Genomic DNA, 24,064 nt, shown 5'->3' with positions numbered 1-24,064 from the left:
GAGAGAAGAAAAGGAGTACTGTTATCTGAAAAAGAAAGAGCAAAGGGATGGGTCAGGAGAGAGTGGGTAAAGCTGACCTCTTCCACAGCTGCAAGACATGTGATTGCAATGCTAACTTGCTCCTATCTAACTCTTTTTGCAATAACACAGGGGAGAGAAAGGAGAGAACAAATGTTAACACCTGTTATTCTTTCCTTTATACATAAGACCATAGTCATTCTTCTAATATTGAGGCTGACAGAATTCTAAAACAAAAAAAGCTTAAAGACAGTGCAAAAAAGTCAAATGGGAAAGCGTGTACTCTTTGAAAACAACTCGGGTATTTTCTGGTAGCATAGAAAATTAAAGACACTCCCTTAGAACAAGGCATGCCATTCTGAACAATTGGGAAAAAAACCTCCCATCTAGCATAATAATAGAAAGAGTAATTATTGGAAAGAAAGATTTTTATAGTGTTTTTGTTCTGGGATTTAATGAGATTGACTACATTGATCCAGCTCATTCAGAGAAGTTTCAAACTATAAAGTGAATCCTTTCCCTTCCAATTTTTACCAGTAGATTTGAGTTTACCAAATGAACAACACTGGAGCCCGACTGAGAGAAAATAAACTGAACCATTTTTGAATCAATTCATTTACTTTAAAACAATAACCAATGGCAATCTACTAAACCTTCCTCATGTTAAAGCCAAAACTAAAATCAGAGCTTTTATAGTACAAAAGATTGATTTTGCTGATGAATATAAACTTGTAACCCACCCCTTGACAACCTGCAGTAGATCACAAGTCAAGTTGTAAACAGCATTAGCTTAAAGGACGTAGAGCTTTATCAACCAGCCCCTGGCTTTGCCTATGAACAGTCCACAGTCCTTGTAGATAAAACACCAAATTGAACTCTGTGCAACAGTTAAACTATTTATACAGCAAAGTAACATTCATATATTTCTTGGATCCAGATATCTCCACTTGCATGTCCACCCCTACTTCTGGTCAACTGAAACAAAATAACTTTTCTGGTCAGAAAATATCTGACAGGACGAAAAGTACACAGAGCTATTGTAATCATAGTTTTGTTTTATGGGTGCAACACATGACAAATATACCTAAATCAGCAGCAGTTCCAAATGACCTCATATATGTTGTTATGAAGGGCTGAGATAGCTGAAACTTTTACACTTGTGGTAGCGCTCCAGTAATGCTTGGCTGGCCGTTTTGCGAGCGTGTCCAAGGATATCATGCAGGAATGTGCAAACAAGATGGATTTACTTTACAAAGGTGTCCTACAGTGGCACCTGAAGAAAACTAACATCCCAGAAAAGCTTGGGGAAGCAACAAAGCACAAAATAAAAACACAGAACTGCACTATGGCTTATAGCATACAAACTGACTTGGGTCTGCTGGTTAAGAGAATTCATGAGCCTTAAGAATCGGGTTTGTGGGTCACCAAATGACCTGACCTCTGATTCCAACAAGATAAACAATCACATTCTTAAGGATGGATTGCCACACATTCTCTGAAGATTACAATACAAGACAAAATCCCTCTCATAATAGCACCACATAAGACATTTTTTTCTCACATTTTCTTACAAAACAAATAAATCACATGAATCCCTAAATTTCTCCCTCTCTCTCTCTCTTTCTCTTTCTCTTTGTCTTTTACAGTCTGGTAAAGGTCCTTATCCACTGGGAATCTGAGACAGTTTGTTCAGAACAATTAAAACAAAATGAAACACAAACAATGAAATGTCACAGGCTGCCACTGGCAAATGCCTTTGGAGGGAGATGTGAAAATCAGAAGTTGCCTGACTTTTTATCCAGTCACAGCAATGGTGCTGCTGAAGTGGGTTACTTCCAAGAGCTACGAGTCAATCTCCATGGTTCAATTTCCAATTTCCCAGTGTGAGCCCATCTAGGCTCAATATCATAATGCTGGCTTCTTGATGATAGGCCCACATATCCTATTCTAGCCATAATCCTAAATGCCACTTGACTCATTTTATTTCAAAGTGCAGCTAGAACTTGGATTGACTTTTTCTCTTGCATAAGTCAGTCACCTTAATTACGAGTCGTGATCAGGTTTTTAATTATTAGGAATCATTTCATAACATCGTAAGGGTGTTGATAAGTTTCAGTAATACTTCTTCTGACATTTTTTCCATATAAATGAAAATGTTTGATTTTTCTTTTTATATCTTTTAATCACCCATTTAAATACAATTTTTAAAGGTGGATTTAAATTTTTAGAGATAAAAACTTTTTAAACAAGTAGAATTTAGGACAACATATTTAAAGTACCAGGGACAGACACTGTATATCACCCCAAATCCTTCACAAAGTGCTCCATGGAGGTATCTTTAGTAGTGGCAGTGTTTGACTCTGCAAATATGGCTTAAGGTGCTGGAACATATTACTAAATATAACATCCACAGGATTCTCTGGTAAAAGTGCTCTAGAACAACAAAAAAGCAGTATGCTTTTCAAATACTCAAATAGCCCTAGGATCGCACATATACACTTGCACACTTCCACCACAGTTCCTGTGTTCTGTAATTTCTCTATTGAGCATACTGTATTCAAGTCTTGCACTTGCAAAAGTGCCTGCGATAATGTAACACATTTGTTTTCCTGTGAAGTTGAAGTCTGTCAAGAAAAACATAACCTTAACTAAGACTAACTCAAAGGAATAGTCTGATGTGTTATTCCGCTTCCTAATTGATAAGAGTTGGTTAAATTACGTTAGTGGATAAATCAAGTTAGTGCTGTAAAAAGTTAGAGGCTGTTAGTGCAAATTATAGGTAATGTTTGACTTCTTATGACTGAAGGTTTGAATTTTGAAGAATTCTTTCAGCACTGAACAAAGGAATGTTTATGGCAGAATGGGCAAAAATGTTAATTTAAATTATGCAAATTGCGATTTAATTCACAGTCACTAAAACAAGCTAGTTCACTCAAATCATTTTTTCTCCTGGGCCAAGGAGAAAAAGAAACTGGAATCTTGTTCAGTTGTCCAAAGTCCTCTTTTCACAGAGAAGTAAAGTTTGCATATCATTTGCAAATCAAGGCACCAGAGTCTAGAAGAAGAGTGGAGAGGGACACAATCCACATGGAGATGCTTTCACAGTCAATGATGACTTGGGGTGCTATGTCATCAGGTCTTGGTCCACTGTGCTTTCTGAAGTCCACAGTCAACAGACCCATTGACCATGACATTTTAAGCACTTCATCCTTCCTTCTACTGACATTCTTTATGGAGACGCTGATTTCATTATCCAGTAGGAATAGGCTGTCCACATTGGCAAAGGTACCAAAACATATGTGTTGATGCAGTAATTCATGGAAAAGGAGGCCAAACCAAGTATTGAGAACAGAGAAATTAGTATACTTTTTAGAAGCCTGACATTTCTGGTTAGTTTTAAATTTGTTATTGCTGTCATATAATATTTAAATTTTCAGACAATGTGTCTATGTTATTTAATAGAAAACTAAATAATATAAGGATACAATCTCCAACTCTCAAGTTAGATGTTTGCAGGGAAGAACACAGCAAAATAAATATTTCACAAAACATTGTCAGTGAGATTGTAATTGGTGGATGGTAGAGCACTGTAGGGGTGGAGATCCAAAGAACTTTAAGAAACCATTGCATTTTAAAGCACAGCCCACTGTGAGCACTTAGTATTTAAAGTCATTAAGGGCATATAGCTTTGAAAAGTAGGAAATTAAAGAAAAAGGAGGAAAACGGTTTCTAAAATTTCTGAGGAAAGAAACTAAGAGGTACAGATTCATGTCGCCTTTCTTTGCCACTACATTCCCATTCATCAGAGGGCCGTTTGAAAAGGCGTTGCGAAGAGAGCAGCTGCAGATGCAAGACACTATTCATATTCCCAGATTTCAGAGTATCAAGTCGAGTGAATTCAAGACTTTTATCTTCTTTAATTATGCAAATTATACGCCACAGATATTTTCTATCAAGATGAGAGGCCTTTTTCTTTTCTCTCAGCAATTTTTTTCGATGAGACGCCCAAGTTAAGCGGAGGGAAGAAACAATCCTTGAAATGCACATTGCACAAAAAAGTGGTATGGCTTATTTGTCACTGCAGTTCATGAATTAGAAAATGGATGGATTTTTATTAATTTCATTAAACTGAACATAAGTTTTCTTTGCCTTCCTGCTAAATCACATTTAAAAACACAACACACAACTGTATAACAATGGGACATTTATTGGGGCTGCATGAAACGGACGGATTTCATTGCTACTAGCCGTGCCACTTCATAGTAATTTGCCACAAAGGACTCAGGCATTCTGATTTCTCAATAACAGCAGTCATTACCAATAAATCTTTAGCCCCTGTTCTGCTCAGCCGCTTTCTCCTCAATAGCCAGAAGGTGATTCCATGTTTATTGAACAAAAGGTCTTTGTACTCCAAGCATGTTCATCACATAAACGATTGACAAACCCTTAATGCCCAATAGCATTATGCCCATGAAGGGGCAGAAGAGACATAGAAAGACAACCTTGGGATTTTTGGCACTTTGCCTCTCAAGAGTCAAAATCTTATTGTTCTTTTTAAAAACTGAGTAAAATGCAGGTGAAGGAATATAACAATTACAAAACTGTCCGCTAAACACGTTCTATAATTCTGATTGATGTGGATAGTAATAAGCTGGCAATGACATTGCAGTATATCAAGTTATTGACAAGAGACATTTCAAAACCACTTTTTTATTTCATTGTACTTTTTCAGTCACACTAGTGTGGAGTAACTTCTCCAGAGTTTCTTATCTGCTTCATAATGCAGTGGAGTACTGCCACTCTCACTTCATTTTGCCCTGTCCATGGGTTTAAAGAAGGCTAGAAAACCTTGCCTTCACTCACAAGAAAGACAAAAGATAAGCGCCTTTCGCAAAAAATAGAGAATCTGCCTGATATCCCAAATGAGTCCCACCCATCACTTCAATTAAGATAAACCTGTCGTCCGGGTCCTTTTTTTCCCTCCTTGTTTACCCCAGACCACATAATTTGTCGAGTGAGAAAAGCTAAGCAAAAGTGTGACATGCAACTGAAGTAAAACATGTAGAATAAAGTATATGCAGGGGATTTTTATAAACTGGAGAATAGTGATGTTTCTCTCAATCAGTGCCAGAAACAACAAGTAGGAAAGTACCAGGATAATCCTATTGCAAGCTTACCAATGACTTGTACCAATGGTTGAGCAATGAATTAAAAGTATTAAGCATCTTCCAAAAGATCAAGAAAAGCAACACAGGGACTGAGGTCTTTGGGATGTTTTTTTTTTTGAGTCTATAAGCAAAAGGGAAATAAAAGCAGAGAAACAATTATGAAAAATGGCAATGCTTTATAAAAGACATACATACCTGCTGTGAAGTTGTAACTTGCTGAAAATCCCACCCCTTCCAGTTCTCCATCCGTCACAAATTTTATCCACAGGTATCGGCCACTACTCCTGATATCTGGTGGGCTGTGCTGACCGCAGTACCGCCCAAGTATCGGGGAGAAGCCAAACGGTCCATCGCGAACCTCAATGTTGTCAAATTTACATTCCCAAGAGGACTCAATGGAATAATTGTCCTCGAAGTGTAGATCAATGCACTGTCTTGGGGGAGCTGGAAAATAAATTGAAAAGTAATAAGCACAAAGTATCGTCTCATACAGTGGAGTCAATATTTTCATTGGTATTGATAACAACTCTAGCTGTTTAAGTAGCTTGGGGGTAATGAGATTTTCTACAAGCTTTTTGTGACATTGAAACACAATTATCTTTCTCATCAAAGCAAAACCTTTCTCACCAATGTATCAGTATTCAATGAAGTTATTTGTCTTGAATATAAACCTGAGTATTAACATTAATAACCTGTATGTTTGAGATTCTTGAAGCAGGACAGGAAGTAGTTCTTGAGTTACCATGCTGCAACTCAGCTACAAAAGCACTGAAGAAATGCTCAGCACTCTTGTATTGTTTATGTGGTAGCATTTTGTGAACTTGGTAGAAAAAAGGAAATTTGTAAACAAAGTGAATATATTCAACTGGCTAACTGTTAGCACTGAAAATTTACACTTATTTTAGAAAGCTGGTCTAGATTTGATCATCCAATCCAAATACCTAAACTTATCAAACTTGAAATGGATCATTCTATGCCATATGTATTTTTTTGAATCAGTATTTTACATTTGAAAATTAGACAAATATAAATTGACTTAAACCTGGAATTAAATATTCTACACAGATTTAATTTTTTTAAATTAGGAAAACATCTACTGTATATGAAAACAGATCGCATCTATACATGTGTAAACAGAAAAAATGGTTTTGAAAATATTTGAGGGCTCTTTTCAACCCAGCATGTTTTCATCATCTCGTTACAGGAAGTGGTTGTATTATAATGCCTTTATTCTAATTTAAAATGGATCTTCAGGTCTCACTGAAGTTAAATGGAGAGTATTGCGTATCTTCCTCAAACATAGTGCCAATTTATAGTATAATCAATTAGCTATGTTATGTTCAGTTGTTATAAAAATGCTAAAAAAAAATAACTTGACATCGCAATTTGACACACCGATAATAGCCTGTGTCTCTTTAAGAAGCTTGTGCTCTTTCCGATACTCTGCCTTTAGCACGTAATAAAAACATTGCTCCTCCATGACATTGTTTACAACCATTCTTAGGAGCATTAGACTGAGAAGTAGTTTGGATGATGAGCTCAGCAGACACAAGTTCCACCAGGTGTTTGTCAAATGCTGCTGCTACTAGTCTGGAGAAACTGTGTGTGGGAGGCGTGACCTGAGGGGTGGAAGCTTAGCTGGGAACGGCAGCTGCAAGGAGGAGCTTTGTGAGAGCAAGCGCTTAGGCACCCCCAAAATGGCTACCATGACAGATTAAAGGATTTCGCAAACATGCATGAAAGAATCAAAGCAACACTCCACCAGGTATGTTTTTGATTAAAATACTAATACTAATACTACTACTACTAATAATAATAATAATAATAACATTATAACATGATATAAAGCTCAAAAAGTCAATTTTAACATAACACCCCACTGGTCCCACCGTAAATGGTATCTCTCTTTGGTAAAACATCTTTCTGCATAAAAACAATTCTCTATGAGCATGTCTTACTAGTCGTTTACTCAGAATAAAAACTATAGGAGTGCTCTATTTGGGGGAGAGTAGGAGGGTGGAGAGAAATCATATTTAAAACACCTGGTGTTTTTTTCTATTTCCGCTATTGCGTGTCATGATCATATTCACCTTCAAGGATATAAACACACTCTGTGTTGGGGGGGTATTTGTTTGGGTAATTGGGGGAGGTGAAGAGTCCTCCTTCTGCTTCTTTTACCCACGCTCCACACTGACCTGCAGGCTTTACTCCAGAATTGTTTTTCACTAAAGATTCATACAAAAAAACAAAAAGAACAAAAACAAATCAGTGATAAATGAAGCTTTGCAAGGACTATAAAAATATACATTTTTGTTGTTGAGATTACCTGTAGCCGTATCCTTTTTTGTTGCCCCAGACAACCCGAGTATGAGTAGACTTGCCACAACTGTAAGATCAGAAAGAACAATACATATTTTATTGTTTGGCTCCTTCCCCCCCCCCTTTTTTTTTAGGTTTGAGACGGCACAGTTCAGATTCCTGATACTGGCTCACTTCAGCAATGTGAATAATTTTTTTTATTATTTTCTTTTTTACACACTAAAGATGATTTTTCAAAATATAACCAAAAGATAGGTATGAGACATGCGCAATAACATAACAGAATTACTTCTCTTTTGAACTTGTTTGATTTTAATTTTAAATATTTAAAAGAACATGCAGCGAGAACTTATGTTATGACCTTCACTGGTAAAATTGCAGGCTGCAAAATGCAGCCCTACCATTATTTAGCTAAACAATGATTTCAGCTTGATTTGTTTCTGGTATAGGCTACTTAGCGTTCCTTTTAAATTGAGTTAAGGCTATAAAGAAAAAAATAAGACATAGGAGCAAGTGTGCTTCAGTTATAGTGTCTTACCGTGAAGGAAGCTGTGCCCATGTACCATGTCTGTTTCTTTCACAAACGGCTTCACACTCAACTAATTCCATTTAGATTTAGAAAAAACTTGAAGAAAAAAAAAGTCAAAGATGAGAAGGATTTTTCTTGCTAATTCACACTTTTATAAAACCTCTTACCGGAAGGAAGAAAGAAAAAAACCCTCCTTAAATCTGTGAAGTTGAAGAGAAGAAAAAAAAACTCATAAGAATTAATCACCAGTTTCATATAAAACCAAAAACAGTTCCGATTTCCATCCAAACGCTTCTAATGCCCCTTGGTGCTTTTGATGCACTGAAAGGATTAATAGTCCCTTCATCAGCCCTTTTCTAATCGCTCCACATTTGCGATCTTCTTTAGGGAGAAAAAAAAAAGCCTCGTTTTGTCCTCTTTGGTCCCTATATCAGGAGCGGGAATCCTTCAGAAGCACACCAGACCGCGCAACACTCATCTCTGCGGCGTTTTCTTTAGTCTTCCGGGGTGCGTAAAATTGTCCAGAGGAAAGAAAAAAAGACAAACGAGTTGTGTAGCCTACATAATAGGTGGGATTTCATGCGGCGTTTTCTCTCAGAAGGTTGTCTGTAGTGATCTGAGTGCGCCTCTCTGCATTGGCTTCTGTCAAATGGAGAGTCAGCAGGGGTAAATGCGTGATCTCCCTCCTCCTTTCGATTCTTTCCTTGTCTGCGTTTGGCACCGACTGTTTAAAGATCCAATGCGCCACGACCATCACGCTGCCTTTCACGCGCGCTTTGTGAACTTCTACCACAGCATGCTGCGGGATCGGCTGCACGCGCGAGAAACAAGTGATAAACAAAACAAAAACAACAATAATACACCGCGGTGCGTAAGTGAGCTATGTACCCCACGAAAATGCACGTAGCTATATATACTGTATCTATATACACCGTGTATATACTGTTTGTTTATCACTGAAAAATCATTTAACAACTATTCCTTCTTCAAATCAAAGCTGAACATAATGGCGAATTTTTAAGGTTAATTGTAACAATAAAATAATGCAGGTGCATTTCAGCAAATCAGAATATAATAAAATTTAACAAACAAATAAAAAAAAAAAACGTCTTATACATAAACATCCGTCACAGTCTTAAAGTTAAACCTTTTATTTCAGTTTATGTGGATAATAGCTTACAGGCAGTGTCTCCAAACATTTTAATATTTAATAAGAACTAGTGTAAAAAAAAAAATGCATGAACTCCTGGACTACTGAAGTGTGGCATGGAGGCAGTGGAACCTCTTGGCTGTGTTGAGGTGTTGAAGATGACCAGGTGGCAGTGATTGTGCATCAGCAAGTCTTCACTGCTGGTCAGGCAAGCACAGTGGTAACCAGAGACATTAGAGAAAGTAGTATTGTTTGTGTGACAGGTGCCAGGTCCTACTGAAAAATAAAAGCAACAGTCAGCAGAGGTAGATTGTCAGCATGAAATGCTTTTAAACTTCCTGGTGGATGACTGGTCTTTGGATTTGATGATACACAGTGGAGCAATGGCAGCAGATGAAATGGGTCCCCGTATCGTCACTGACTAGGAAAACTTCAAGTGTGACTCATCTGGAAAAAAAAATTGAAACATTGAGCAAATCTAGTCCTTTTACATATTTGTCCCAATAATATGTATTGAAACACTACCCCTGTTTTAGGTGTGTGTTGAGGCAAGGAATGTTACTTTTGTGGCCATGGTTTGGATATATCTTTGTGTGTGGTGTCTCATAAAGTTCTGACTCTTGGCACACTCCATGCCTTTTTCATCTACACAAAGGTCTTGGACAGGCTTCACAATTGTTTCTAGTGCTTGTGCATATTCGTACCATACTTTTTTCTTCCACTCAACTTTTCATTATTGTGCTTGGACATAGTAATTCTCTGGAAGAGCGCTTTTGTTGCATTAAGAAAGTTGTGGGTTAAATTCCAGCTTCCTTCACTTCCACAATAAGGTGTAAACTAATCTGATTGACACTACATGGGGACAATGCATTTTGCAATGACATTGATTTATATTTACATAATATCCTTTATCTAAGTTTTGCCGCACCAGAAGTAAAATATTTATCCAACTGGTTGCAAGATTTCATGAGGTCTGAGTGGTAATAGTGGTAATTCAATAATAACAAATCTGTTTGGTTCTTATCAGAACTGGTGTTGACTCCTTCCAAGAGTTGAAACTATTAAATCTGTTGTTGCAATAGCTCTGAAAGTCAAACGCTGAAACTGCATGCTTAACACTACAAAATGTGTGGAATGTCATTTTGGGTTCCACAAGACACATGACACGTTTAACCATTGTATGTGATGCAAGATTTAATTTTTGACATTTTAGTTTTCTGAAGAAAATACTATGTTCACAAGCAACAATTGAAAAAAGCAATCTCAACTGACTATCCGATCTTTTGACAAATAAAATATTTTGCGCTGCTGTCCTTAAAACATTAGTATTAAATGTAGAGAGAGCTGGTGTAAACTGATTGAGATGCCAAAAAAAGAGTGGAACAGCCTTTACCATCCTACTTGATTGTGAGTAAACTTCAGTTGTCTATGATTTCTGGAAAATGCAGATCAGCAAACAAAACAATAGGTGAATAATTTGTCACTATTCCATCAGTGTTATTCCTGTAAAGCTAAAAAGAAAAAGTCTGGAAAAGTATTGAGTTTTGAAAGGAAAATTTGGCTGAAACTTCATAAGAGGTTTTTATTATTATTATTATTATTATTATAAAAAATAAATAAATAAAATTATTATGTGCTTGGACATAGTAATTCTCTGGAAGAGAATTTCTATTGCTTTTCCCAAACATGCCAGAATGGGAAAAGCAATAGAAATTAATTGCTTTTTGAAGTTCAGCTCTCATAAACAGACAAAAACTACAAGCAGATCTTTAATTTATCAGAGCAGTGTGAATATGTCAGTTTCATTTGTCAATACAGCCTCTCTGGGACGTATCATTAAACATTTAACTGTTCTTGAGCTTTGCTGCAACTCAGCTCTTGGTTTACATGAATAGTGTACTTTCCACATTTCTAAACTCTACATTAAAAAGTGAAAGATTAATGATGTTGGATGAGAAAGATCACTTTTTACATTTATTTATTTTTTATCTCAAACTTGCGAGATTACTTTCCCAAGACAATCATGTCAGAATGTACCTATACGCTCCTTCACTGAGTGCAGCGGCTCTCGCACCTGATGACAAAGCTGATCAGAGGGTGCTCAGGGACAACTCAGGGGCTCAGGAGCCCAAAAATAGTCTTGGCACTCAGGAGACAATATCCATCTTCTGATACTCCTGCTGCAGACGCAGCATTGGCCTCAGTCTCTCTTTGCACATACTGGTTGATTTTACCTCACCAGTTTTGATCAGTGGAGGTTTTTATGTTGGAGTACAGCAACTTTGTCTTTAAATCCCTGTGGTATTTTTTGTAAAATATAAACTTAATAGCAAAATTCATACCCAGGAGATTTAGTTTTTACATTGTATTCTTAAATTGATTCAGTTCGGCAGCAATAATGCACACCGTGCAGGTGCCACACTGACTTAAACATACATATGGGGAATCTCAGAGCTCTTTGCATCTGTTATGGACAATGATTTAAAGAGACTTGGGATTTAGGACACATACATGCATACAAAACAAGAACAAAAGTTTCTACCAACTTCCCTTTTCACTACCTTAATAAATTCAGATAAATCTGCTGGGTAGTCAAGATTGTTAGTCATCATTTGGATGAATGTAACTGGGATGCATCTATCTCTCGAAACCACATGCTTTACTTGCATCCAGCCCACAAGGGAACCATTGCACATCCTGTGCCCCATCACTTGTTTCATTTTCTCCAAAAATATTTGTCTCCTTCACGCTGGATATGTTGTATTTGCTCACGCCCCCTTAGACAGAACTGATGAAGATCACTTAGATCCCACAATAACAGGTTGGCTAATCTGTTATGTTTTCAAAAAAGCAAAAATATTTGTCATTGTGTCCATTTGGCTGGACCAAGGTCTGTTGAGTACATTAAGTATGCACCTTTAGTGTGACACTGCCAGTTTTCCTTTGTCAATGTAACAGGGGACACCCCTAAAGCGGATAAACTCTTAGACTAATGCCTCCTGGCCAATGGGACTCGAATTAACCCTATTAGTGATGCATCAAGAAATGTGCTGACCTAAAAAAGAAAAAGGAGAGAAGAAAAAGTATTTGTTATTCAAGGTATCTTGTTCATTAAGTAGAACCCAGCACCAAGAAACGTTTTGGTTTTTTGATTTTGTTTTGCAGGTATGGAACAAAGTCTGTTCTGCTCTTTATGCTGCATTAGTTGTCTGGGTCTGTGTTGATAGACTGCATTTATCCTGGCTGTGCACCTGGAGCACCAGCAGGAAAAAAATGCCATCAGATGATAGTCACATAAACTACCTGTGGCATCATTTTTGCTGAGCTGCTTTTGTTGGTTTGAAATTCCTAATCCGATTTCAAATCCCTTGGTGCTCTCTCTCTCTCTCTCTCTCTCTGTCTCTTCTCTTGCTGTCTCTCACTTTCTCTCCTTCTGTTTTTTTTCCTTGTATGCGCTCAAAAAAACCCATCAAGGTGTTTTGAATTATAAAACAAACGGAAATGTGCATAAACACTCTTAATCATACCAGCAAAAGGAAATATATTTACATAAATCTAAGGAAAAAAATGTGCTGTGCCTTTTCAAGCACATTACTGTAAGTATTTTGTGAAGGACAATAATATAAATGTAATCACTAATCAGATGTGCAGTAAAAAACAATTTCCTATTTGTAATGCTTATGCTGGATTTCTAAAATGATCAATAATTTAATAAGCTAATTTGATTTTAAAAACTAGAGAAAAAAGTTCCTTATTATTTCATCCTTTTGTAATAATCTGCAGGTGTTTGAACTTTTAATTTCATTTGGCTTTCCATTCTCTATTGTTTATTTACTTAGATCTTGTATTTTAGCTTATTCCATTGTGTTAGTACTTTCATGCTTTAACTCTTATTTGTACAGTTGGAGTTCTCTCTTTAGATTATCGTTCCTTCTGTTTATTTTGTCAGTTTAAGTTTTTTCCCATAATTTCTCTGCTTTCTTTATCTTTCACCTTTCTCTCAGCCTGTTGGCTCGCTCCCTTCTCAGCTGTTTCCTATCCTTTAATTTCCCTCTGCCTGCACTTTCATTCAGTTGTTTTCCATTCTTATCTGATTATCTACTTTGGTTTCTTCCTCACTTTCATCTCTCCCTCAGTACTTAAGCTCTTTAGTTTGGTCCACTCCTCAATGGCTTTTTTTGTTAAATTACCCATTCTGCCATCTGTTTTGTCACTCTGCTGTCTGTTCTGCCAGTGTTTTTTAGTTTTCACTAAGTCAAATACCATTGTATTTACATACAGATCCCTCTGCATTGCCAATTCAAAAAAACCCCAAAAAACAACTCATTCCTGGAAACCAACACTTTACCAGCAGTTCTCAATGTCAGGTTGCTGCTTCCTTTGTTTGTCTGATTAACTTTCAGTGTTCCTTTTGAGAAAATCTTCTTTTTAAACGATCAAACCACTTACTCATTTTTTTCCCTCTAAGCTGCTTCTCATTTAGCTTTCTTTTTGTGGTGCAGCTCAACTGTCAATCATGGAGGTATTATCCATCCGGCAATTACTTCCTCTAAAGAAGGGCAGCTGCACCGTCCATGAGCCTAAGTATCTGCTAAATTGGCATGCTTGATTTCTGCTCTAGCTATAGCTCTGGGAGGAATTTAGAGTGCCATTGTACACCAATTTTTCAGCACCCTGTCCAGTGTTTCAGCATGAAGCAAGCAATGATTTTTCACTCTATTTGGGCTAACATGCCCTCTGCAATCTGTTCGCTGTAGGAAGTCCCATTCCCCTTGGTTAAACCAACTGTGTAATTTGTCATTTGACCTCATTAGCCATTTAGGCAGGGTGCCATGGACACCAGGTAGTGGCACTTTGTAAGTACCACCAACAACAGATAAGGCATGTACATAAGGGAAGTGCCTTTGCTATTGTCCCATTTGTGATGCAGGTAGAAAGTAGAGAAAAAATTATATTTGTCAAAGATTTTTGAGGAGAATCTTCCAGGTCAGTGAAAACTGTCAGTATAAACATTTGATTGTTTGTCTATATGAAAGCTAATAGTTTGATATTGTGTTTTATGGAATCTTTGTTGATCTTCTTTGAGCATTTTTATTTAGATTTCTTTTGTTTCTCTGGTAGAAAATACTTTATTATAACCTCAGAACCTTTTAAAATGTCTACTTTGGTGTTTTTAATGTGGTTACATCTGTCAGGTGGTCGATGAAAATCATACGGACATTTCTGGATTCAATTTGAAAAGCATGGTTTCAAACTGATGGCATGTATCCTCCGCTCTTGTTACGCAAGACTGATTTATTGTTTCTGGTGGTTTCTTGGTCATTCCAGCACAGTGCTATCATCAAAATAATCAAAACCGCACCAGGATTTTTACATACAGTAAGTAGAGTCAATATAGAAATTGGGAGGTTCTTGCACTCCCTCAGTTTGTTTTAATTGGAAAAGAAAATACCATCGCAAGTTTGATAAGGATAGGATTCTCTACCATAAGGTAAATGAACAGCCAAACGCAAAATGTTCGGCTGTTATAAAAATATTGAAAAATAAAACTTCATACATGTTGATGCTGGGACCATTTTTATATATGTAAACTGTTTTTTGAAGTATGAGCTTAACTGTTTTAGCAGAGATTAAATTAATAAGGTATTCTCATATAATTTGTTACAAAGCTGTAGATGATTTTTCCTTTTTTCTTTGAATTTTCACTCATCGCAGTCTGATGGGTAACAGTCCAAACTGAGTTCATGTACGTCCTGGAAAGCTGGCATGCAAGGAGCTCATTTTTGCTGCTATGCTTGCTGGGCTCTGTGCAGTATGAGAATATGACCTTTCATATTTACCCCAATGTCTGGAGATAAACAACAGTTGTAGAGATCCTTTCACACTTAAACATCCCTGTGAGGCACCTTACTGTGAGAGCATGGTACATTTCACTCAGTTACAAGGCACTGATTTCTACCACTGTTGAAAATGTCACAGTAAGGTGTACATTTCCTCTGAGGTAATAGGTCAAGATGAGTTCAGAAACTCATGCTTTCTTGCTTTTCAGAATAAATGTCAGGTGAAGTGAGAAATAAAAAAAAAAATTAACAGTGTCAGCAATCATGGACTTCAATAGATGTGCAAGAATTATGACATTTTCAAAATTTTAAATGTGTCCAAGAATTTCATTGTGAAACTTAAAAATACTCTTAGCATGACAGAAAACTCAGACTCTTCTCTTCCTACTTAAATTATATCAGTTATTAATTGGTCAACAATATTCAGTTTATAATTATAAAATCATATGACAGAAAAGCCAGCGAAGCTATGTAGTCAATATAAGAATTTTGTGACATCTTCAGACAGCAGTAGAAGCTCATGGAGGAAGTGGAGGAGCTCGAGCTTTTCATGGATTATCTGGCTCAAAAGTTACATACTGTAGCGTTAAAGCTTGTTCTGTATTACGAAAATGTCAATTCAAGATGAATATTGGTCTATAAGAAGCAAACAAACTAATTTACAGATTTCTTAGAAGGGGATATGATGATATATGGGTCTATGAGTGAGTCAGAGTCCAGACCAAATTTTTCCAATATGGCAGCTGAATAATTCATCTCCGAATGCGACTCTTGCCATATTGCCCATATTTCATGTCAGGATGGCACATAAGATGCTTATTTTTTTCTTCTATTTTTTTTGTATATATATTTTTAAAATCTACAGTAGCTATTCAGATTTCAATTTCCTGTACTTTCTGTACTTTTTGGAATTGTGAACTTATCGTTCAGACATAAGAAACTCATTTTATCTTACATCAGTCTAATATGTAAAACATGCCTGTGTGTTTACAGTAAAATAAAGACAAAATTGGATGGAGCCTCATTTTTTAACCTGGTACAGAGATTGTTTTGCACTACAACCTAATTAGAAGTTGTATCAGAAAAGTAAAAAAACAAAACCCGTCACTATATAGTTTATAACTGCAACTCAGCAGTGTAACAGAACCTTCACTTGTTAATTTTATGCAGTTGATTCAAAATTCAATTGGGTTGCATTCTAGCCATTAGGCCCTTTTGGTCTTATCTCATCACTGCACCACTTATACAAAACGCCAGAGAACACAGCAGCAGTAGAGTAGATGCAGAGTGGAGCAGGGAAATAACAGAAAATGTGGAAAAAGAGGTGAGGGGGAGCGTAGTAGAGTAGAGGAGAAAAGAGGAAAGGTAAGGAGAAAAGAGAGATGATTAATGACAGCAGCGGAAAAGATAGCCGAGGTGGTTTGTGAAATTAACAGAGCCTTGGCCAACAGGAGTCCATAGGGAATAGAAAGCACTCAGGCTCATACCAACACAGATGAAGCTACTGTATGATTACCTGTTGAAGGGCTCACCAGCAGCTGGCTAGGAAGAATAACAGGCTATATTAAAATATAAATGTTAAACAAATTTAAAAATAAAAAAACTCCATAAAATAAGAACAAACCTGACACACTTAAAAGCAACAAACTCGTATGATTCACAAAAAAAATGAGCGTTTCGCAACCCTGGACCTCAAGGCACACTGCTCTGTATGTCTTAAATATTTCACTGCTTCGACACACCTGATTAAGATGATTGCAGTTCAGCAAAAGCCTGTTAATCAGCCATCAATTGAAGTGCATTTGTGTAAATATTAACAGTGCAGATATTGAAGAGAGTTTAGGACAAAAGTAAGCAAGTCATTTCTTGCATATTTTACAAGTTTACAGCATGTTTTACCCAGAGATAAATTCAACATTAAAGCTCATGCTGCTTTGCACATAAAACATTCCTGTTATTTCTTTATTCAAAAATGGTTTAACATTTGTTTTTCTACATGGATAATGTTTTTAATTCTCAGTTTCTATTAAACTATAAACTTGTAATCAAGAAATTATAGAAATAAAAAACCCACCTATGGGCCTGGCTTAGGAATGTTGACTGGAAATCCAAATACTCTCTAGTGTAGACAGTATTTATATTATTTACCCAAAATCGGTTATTTACCAAAATAAAATATATCTACTAGATTTTATTTATATATTATTCTGGTGAGTAATAGTCAAAATTAATGCTTGTGAAAATATTCATAGTAGTCCAGTGTACCCTCAAATTCACATCTTTGTTGTATAAGGCTTTAACAGCTATTATTATCGCGTAAATAAAGTCCACTGCACACAACATTTCTACCAACTAATGACACTTTATTTTTCCAAGCTAACATCATATCAAAACTCTCTTTTTCCCTGAGGGGTTTCTTTAATAACTTGGGTGTAATGTAATACTAACTTGCACTGTAGAGGAGTCCTCACACAACAGGAATTCCCTTTTACCACCGCAAAAATCAATACGTCCAACTGTGCTACAAGGCAAGTAATTCTTGTGTTTTAATCAATCTTTTCAGCATTCAATAAAAGCTCATGATGAAATCAGCTGGAACCCATTATTCTGAAGGAGGATAATGCTGTGCCAGTGGGACATTTATGCTCACAAAATGGATTCATTATTTGCAAATAAAGCACTGTCATTCCTAAAAAAAAAGGTCTGTGCTTTACTGCTTTACCATCCCAAAAAATAAAAACCCAGATAACTTATGGATATGTACAAAGTAGTGACCTTGTTTTTATATCACACAACAAATATATGTTAATTTTAAAACGATCTAATAATACAGAATGCCCGTGTCAAAACTAGAGCATGATATCTGGATTGATGCAATTTAAATATATTATGTCTTTCAGGTTCTTTGAGTAAAATAAAAGTGAGACTTATGCACAAATTCTTCTCTTTGCTCAGAATATTCTACTACTTCACAGTACTTACTATTCTTTTAATGCTGATGCACAAGTGATCCAACAGTAGGTTTTACTCATGAGAACAGAATAGTGTCAAGACTTTACAAATTACATTTGATTTAGGATTTTGCTCCAATTTAATGGGAAAGGTTATATGTTAATTTTGATTAAGTTCAACTTCTTTTCCTCCATCCTTCATTCTGACAACTCAGAGCCCATGAGAAAACTGTAGCCTTTGTGGCATATGAGCTGTCTGCCGATGTCAATTAGGAATTAAATTAGAAACGAACGTGCCGAGTGCTGAAGGCTGATAGACGGGCCAGGCCACAGGTGGGATTGTATGGTTATTTGGAGGTCTGATGTCAAAAGTTTCTAATTACGCATTCAGTCATAGACAACCTGTTACTGCTAACTTGTCCAATTCAATGGTGAAGGCAGACAGAGGGAACAAGCCCAGAGAATTGCCAGCTGCTACTCCTGGCCTTGACTGTTCACAGCCACTGGCTCTAGCACAAGTAGCAGGTAGAGCAGAACACAGCAGAATGTGGGAAAATCAGCACAAAAGCAGAATAATTTGCACACATTATCCAAACTTGATATTTTTTAGCAAATGTAGCACAACTAAGAGAACCAACAATGACTAAGTGAAAGCACATTGTGTTCAAAGGGTGGCATCATGTATTTTCGAGGTACATAGTGTAATTTTATAGCACAATCAAGGAACAATGTTACCTTCAGTTATTAAAATTCAGCATATTTCATGAAGACCTAAAAGAAATTAAACTTTGTAATTCAATGTCTTGACATTGGGTCTCTGTCTCTTTAAGGAGATCCTACTCTTTCTGGCACTGCTCCATCAGGACATCATCCCCAAAAACATTATGCTGTTTTCTGTTCTTAGGAGTGTTGGACTGAAAAGTAGTTTGTATGATAAGATCACCAAACGCACAGCTCCAGATGTCACAAGTATGACATCTGGAATAAGCGCACCACTGATGCGGGTCTGAAGGCGGTGGTACCTGGTGTCAGGAACCACCTCCCCAGAGAGCTGGATACCAGTGGAGGACTGCTGGGACAGACTGGGGGTCTTGATCTCGCTATCAACATTGATAATTGCTACTGCATGTCCTCAACTCCTTGTAAAACTAAACATAGCAAACAAAGTCTATAACTAGAAGCTGCAACCATCAAAAAAAAATCTCTAGGAAGCATTGTGTAATACTTGAGTGTCTTTTTTTCCAAAATCCTGCCACTGTTCATTTGTTCATTTGTTGATCATTTCTTTGTTGTTTTCTTGCCATATCAGTTCATTTGCTTGTGTGAGTTTTACTTTTTTTGCTTGGATTCTGCTCTCTAAGGGTTGTGATGTTCCTTTTTCCTTGTTCTATAGTTTTCTTGTTTTCCACTTCTATGTATGTCACAATCCTTCCCTTAGCCCATCAGTTTGCTCACAACTGTTGCCTATCACCTGATTGTCATCACCTAAAACCAATGCCGTTCTCCATAATGCCTCAATGTATTTATAGCTTAGTGGTGTCATCCTAGTTGCATATGTTTTATGGTGACCCAAGTATGAAGAAATGAAGCACATTGTATAGTTCTGTCATGCTTTGAATAATGCATGTGTATTAGATGAAGGGCATCTAACGTAGGGCTGTGTTCTGCAGGAAGAGCTAATTAATAGCAGCTAGAGCTATTAACTCTCTACCTGCTCTTAACTTTTGACTTTTCCTAAGCCTAGAATATACTCCTACATCAGCTCTTCTATTTCTTTTTGTGTATCTGCTTTGTCTTCTCAAACCTCGGTTTGAGAAAGTCATCTGGTAAACTTTTATAACATTTTAACATTGTTTCAAAAATCCTGAAATGTCCCTTTAAGTTTTCTTTCCCTCCTGAACTCTACTTTTCTCAAACTTTCAGCTAAATATGTTTTTGTTAGTTTCCATACTTTTTATGGAACTTTTAAAAATGCAACCTTTGTTCCTGTTGGTTTGCCAGTAACCTCGTTTTCTGGGATTGTTTTAATCTGTCCATGGCAGGTCTAACACAAAACATCACACCCGTCTTGCCATGCCAGCTCTCCTTTTTATGAAAAACAGTTCGGCTCTGTGACAACCTCTCCTTAGGAGCAAGAGCAACATCACTTGCTCAGAACACAGAACCGTGTTCTACATAGAGTGATGAGGTGCAATGACAGTGAACCTATCTACATACATGCTGAAAAATTAGGGAATCACTAAATGTTTCTGCCACTTTCACTATTGTATGCAGACTGTCATCTTATTCAAACATCAGAAGACAAATAGAACAAGTATTTTATCTTTAAGGAAGGCATAGTATAAAGACTGGACTTTTATCAAGAGACATAAACCTTAGCAACTGGACAGATTGTCCTAATTTGAAACAACTTATCCCTCGTAGCAGCTGGTGTTTTTCAAGTGATTTTAACATAAAATAAACTTTTAAAACTGGTATTTTTCTGGTTCTTAAAAGCCAAAATTTATCCACACTCTACCTATACTGAAGTGCAATTAAAGATGAAAAAAGAACATCCCTTACAGACGGAGGCTGGTTCCATTTCCGGCTGGAATATGTTTATTCACTTCTGGGGACTCTTTGGCTGTAATCAGCTTGCATAAATCTCTTTGATGATAGCCACAAGAACATCTGCTGAAGCAATAAAAAAATTGAGGGAGGTAATAAAATGTCTGGCGGAACATGTGCTAATGGAAATGTGAGTTCTTCTGTGAAGTTTGCTACAGTCCCAAAGTTGCTGCGGTGGTGTCACTGCATCAGTATAAAATTCAAGCTCGGGTTTATTGAACGTAACAAAGCTGATGCTGTTATTCCGGCTTCTGCAGAATTATACACACGTCCCAGCTTTGGAAGTTGTGAGGCGGTGAAGGTTTCGTTTACTGCTGAGACAGCTTTGCCCTTCACTAGTTTTCCTTTACACCCTGTTTATAGTGACAAGCACACAGGCATGCACAATTCTGCTGTACGATCCACAATTTATGCTGTTTATCTCTGCCTACAAAAGTAGGGTTGTAAGAGATAACTTTTTGTCACAGGTGATTCTCTCTCTGCTGCTCATCAATATTTAATAAGTAAGTAATCACATGACTTTAGTGACTGTATAATTACCAAAAGACAAACTGCAAGGGCTTTATTTTGTTGTCTATTTGAACTGCATTATATTTTGCATACCCTTGTATTCTGAATCAACATAAATTGTTTAAGTGTCTATCCGTACAACAATTTGAATGAGAATCTCAAAATCCTGCCTTAAATCTTCACACAAACATGGCTTTTTCTATGTAATTTGCCAGTTTTGAGATTTCAATCTCTTAGACACACAAACGCTCAAACTGTTTGAACTTTCTGTATTGTAATGTTCAAGTTATCTCAGATTTAGGGCAGCTGTAGGCTCACTCTGCTGTGACGGAACAGGAGTGAGGGTAAAACCAAAAAGAAAGCAACTTTTATTTTTGGTGAGCGAGGAAAGGGCATGCATTGAGATTGATTTTGTGGTGGAGGAAACTGTTCCCAAATCATCCAGTACTCTTGTCATGTGTCTGGTTGAGTTAATTGGGTGAGAGCAATGTGGATGGGTTTCTGTGACTAGATAATTGATCCATTTTGTGGGTGTGAAAACCACCCATAGAGCAGGGCGCAGATAGTAAAAAGCATACACAATGCTGTAATCTCCCCCTCTGGTTGCTGCTGAGCTGTGGAATTTCAGCAGCAGAAGTCCTGCAGAGGGCTTAGGAACAATTTGGACTCAGAGCGTTTCCATTTTAGCCCCACTTCACTGGGAAAATACCACAGTATATTTCAGTCTCAAAAACACATAACAAAACACTGCACAGTTTGTCAACACTTCTTGCAGAGGATTCAGGTTAAACCTGGTAATTATGTTATTGTTTTGTGAATATCATTAATATGGGTTTCATCAATACAATAGCAGCTCTTGTAACAATGGGTAGCTTTTGAAAATACATTTATTCATTTTACTGTCTTTTTTTCTAACCAAATGAGTTTTAGCAACATGCATATGAAACAATGCTGCTCAGGCACAGTGCCAATCCTAAGTTTAACTCACATAGAATTTATTGCTTGCAAGTGTATAAATTCTCTGCTATGGCATACTCCTATATTGGAACTGCTTCTCTCTTCCTGTTCAGAATATAGGTGAGGAAGATCGGCAGATACAAAAGTACTATAGGAAGGTTGAAGATTGTAATATGGGCTTAAATCTTCAGATATGAAGGATGTAATCTTGAAGAGACTGGTCAGAGTAATGGGTGTGTAGAGTAAGTAAAATGCACATGTTAGTAATCTATGGCTGTGTTGTCATGGTGAGCTGCAGGCAGCAGCATAATGAATGGTTGTTTAGGGAGGCAGGAGGGGAGACGTCAGATTTCTCAGTGACACTGAGTGACATAAAACTAAGTATTATGTATGTTGTAGCAACATGCAAAAAGTCGAGTGGACGGGAAAGAATATGTTCTAAAATCTAAAATGTGTGGCAGCATTTTTATTCAACCAACTCTGCTATGATGGCCATTATTTAAAACCATATATAAGCAACTGCCTTCAGAAGTGACCTAATTAATAAATAGAGTTCACCTTTGGACCTAAAGTCTCAGCACAAATACAACTGGTATTTGAAGGCTTTATAGGTTTGCTAAGAAAAAAATAGTGAATTAGGATCATGAGGCAGATGCTTTGATGAGAAAACGTAGATGTGTATTCTAAAACTCTAGCCTTTATGGTAGAACAGACATATGTTGAAAACACATTAAAGAAAAAAAGGAGACCAAAATTCAACTCACTGACATACAGGCAAAACTCTGTGAGATGGAAAGCTGTCACATAAACCTCGATAACACTGAGACATGCTGGTGGTGGCATGATGATATGGTCTGTTTTGTTATTAGAAGGGCAAGCAAAACTGGTCAAAACAATTACAAATATGGATGGAACTAAATGCAGGGCAATCCTGGAAGAAAACCTGACAGAGGCTCCAAAAGACCTGAGATTGTGCAAGACTTTTTTTTTTGGGAAATAAAAAACTTGTCCTGGAACACGTGCAGTGATACTGAGATCTAATTGTACTTAGATGGACATTATTGACTGATCATGTCCTCTGAAAACAATTAGTTGCACTGGATTGTTTTTGTGGTAGCAGAATAAAATGAACTAAAAATAAATGCAGACCATACTTTTCAGATTTTTCTTTTGGAAAATTTGCTTTTTAAATCCTTCCACTTTAAGTCATGATAAACTGATGCTTGTAATTTTAATGTGACAATGCATAAAAAGGTTTCAGGGATTTAAATATTTTGCGATGCAGTTTAAGCTGGAAAAAAAATCTCCAATTTGATTCAACAAATTACTGTTGTTCTCTGGACAAGTCAATTTTGTTCAGTCGTTTTAGCGTACCATGACAAAGAATATGGTTTAGTAATCTATGGAAAATGTACTGTGCTAACATACAAGCAATGCGAAATCTCAGATTTTTGCTGCCACTCAGATTTATTCAACTGTTCGTCACACTGGAACAAACTTTGCCATCATCCATTTAGGTGACTTCTAGAAGAGCGAATTTGTGCACATGCATGCATTGGTGAGCGGGTCCATTTCCATGGTGCTCTCAAGGCCACGTTGTTGAAGTAAGAAGGCTGTAATTAGTGAGCCCATGCATATTAAACAGCATCCATTCATCTTGAATAACAACGCTCTGCTGTCACTTGGAGCTGATAAGCCACAGATAATGTGCAGAAGGTTGCACATGTCACTCTGAAGCACCCATCTTACAAATTCAGTAATACAGTTCCCCCCCGCTAACCTTTAATGTGTGATGTGGAATGTATAATTATGATGAAATTATAAGGATGGGAAGAAAGAAGTTTGACAGCTTCACCAGGCATGACTAAATGAAAGTCAATGTCAGTGAGTGAAGTTTTGCCAGGGGTATATTCATATGTTCAGATTTTTGTCTCTGGTTCTTTTTAAGAGTAGAAGAGCCACCATATTTTTTAGATATGTTTATGCACAAAAACAAAAAGTATGTACATAAAACA

General features: G+C 36.9%; 1 protein-coding gene across 3 annotated transcripts in view; it reads right to left on the bottom strand.

Annotated features, from left to right (window-relative positions):
• neto1 (neuropilin and tolloid like 1) overlaps positions 1-8,806 on the bottom strand; it is an 84,052-nt gene extending 75,246 nt beyond the window's left edge. For all 3 annotated transcript variants that reach the window (XM_023326551.1, XM_023326553.1, XM_023326552.1), the window contains exons 1-4: positions 8,044-8,806; positions 7,513-7,572; positions 7,277-7,411; positions 5,382-5,630 (exon numbers count right to left, since the gene is read on the bottom strand). In XM_023326551.1, coding sequence (XP_023182319.1) covers positions 5,382-5,630; positions 7,277-7,411; positions 7,513-7,572; positions 8,044-8,071 — 472 coding nt within the window. In that variant the 5' untranslated portion in view covers positions 8,072-8,806. The remainder of the gene's footprint in view (positions 1-5,381; positions 5,631-7,276; positions 7,412-7,512; positions 7,573-8,043) is intronic.
• Between the last annotated feature and the right edge of the window lie 15,258 nt (positions 8,807-24,064).

Source organism: Xiphophorus maculatus, chromosome 21, assembly GCF_002775205.1.
Source record: "Xiphophorus maculatus strain JP 163 A chromosome 21, X_maculatus-5.0-male, whole genome shotgun sequence".
In the NCBI taxonomy this organism is placed as follows: Eukaryota; Metazoa; Chordata; class Actinopteri; order Cyprinodontiformes; family Poeciliidae; genus Xiphophorus; species Xiphophorus maculatus.
Note: the sequence above shows the minus strand (reverse complement) of the source record. Positions and strands in the feature narration are given on the sequence as shown.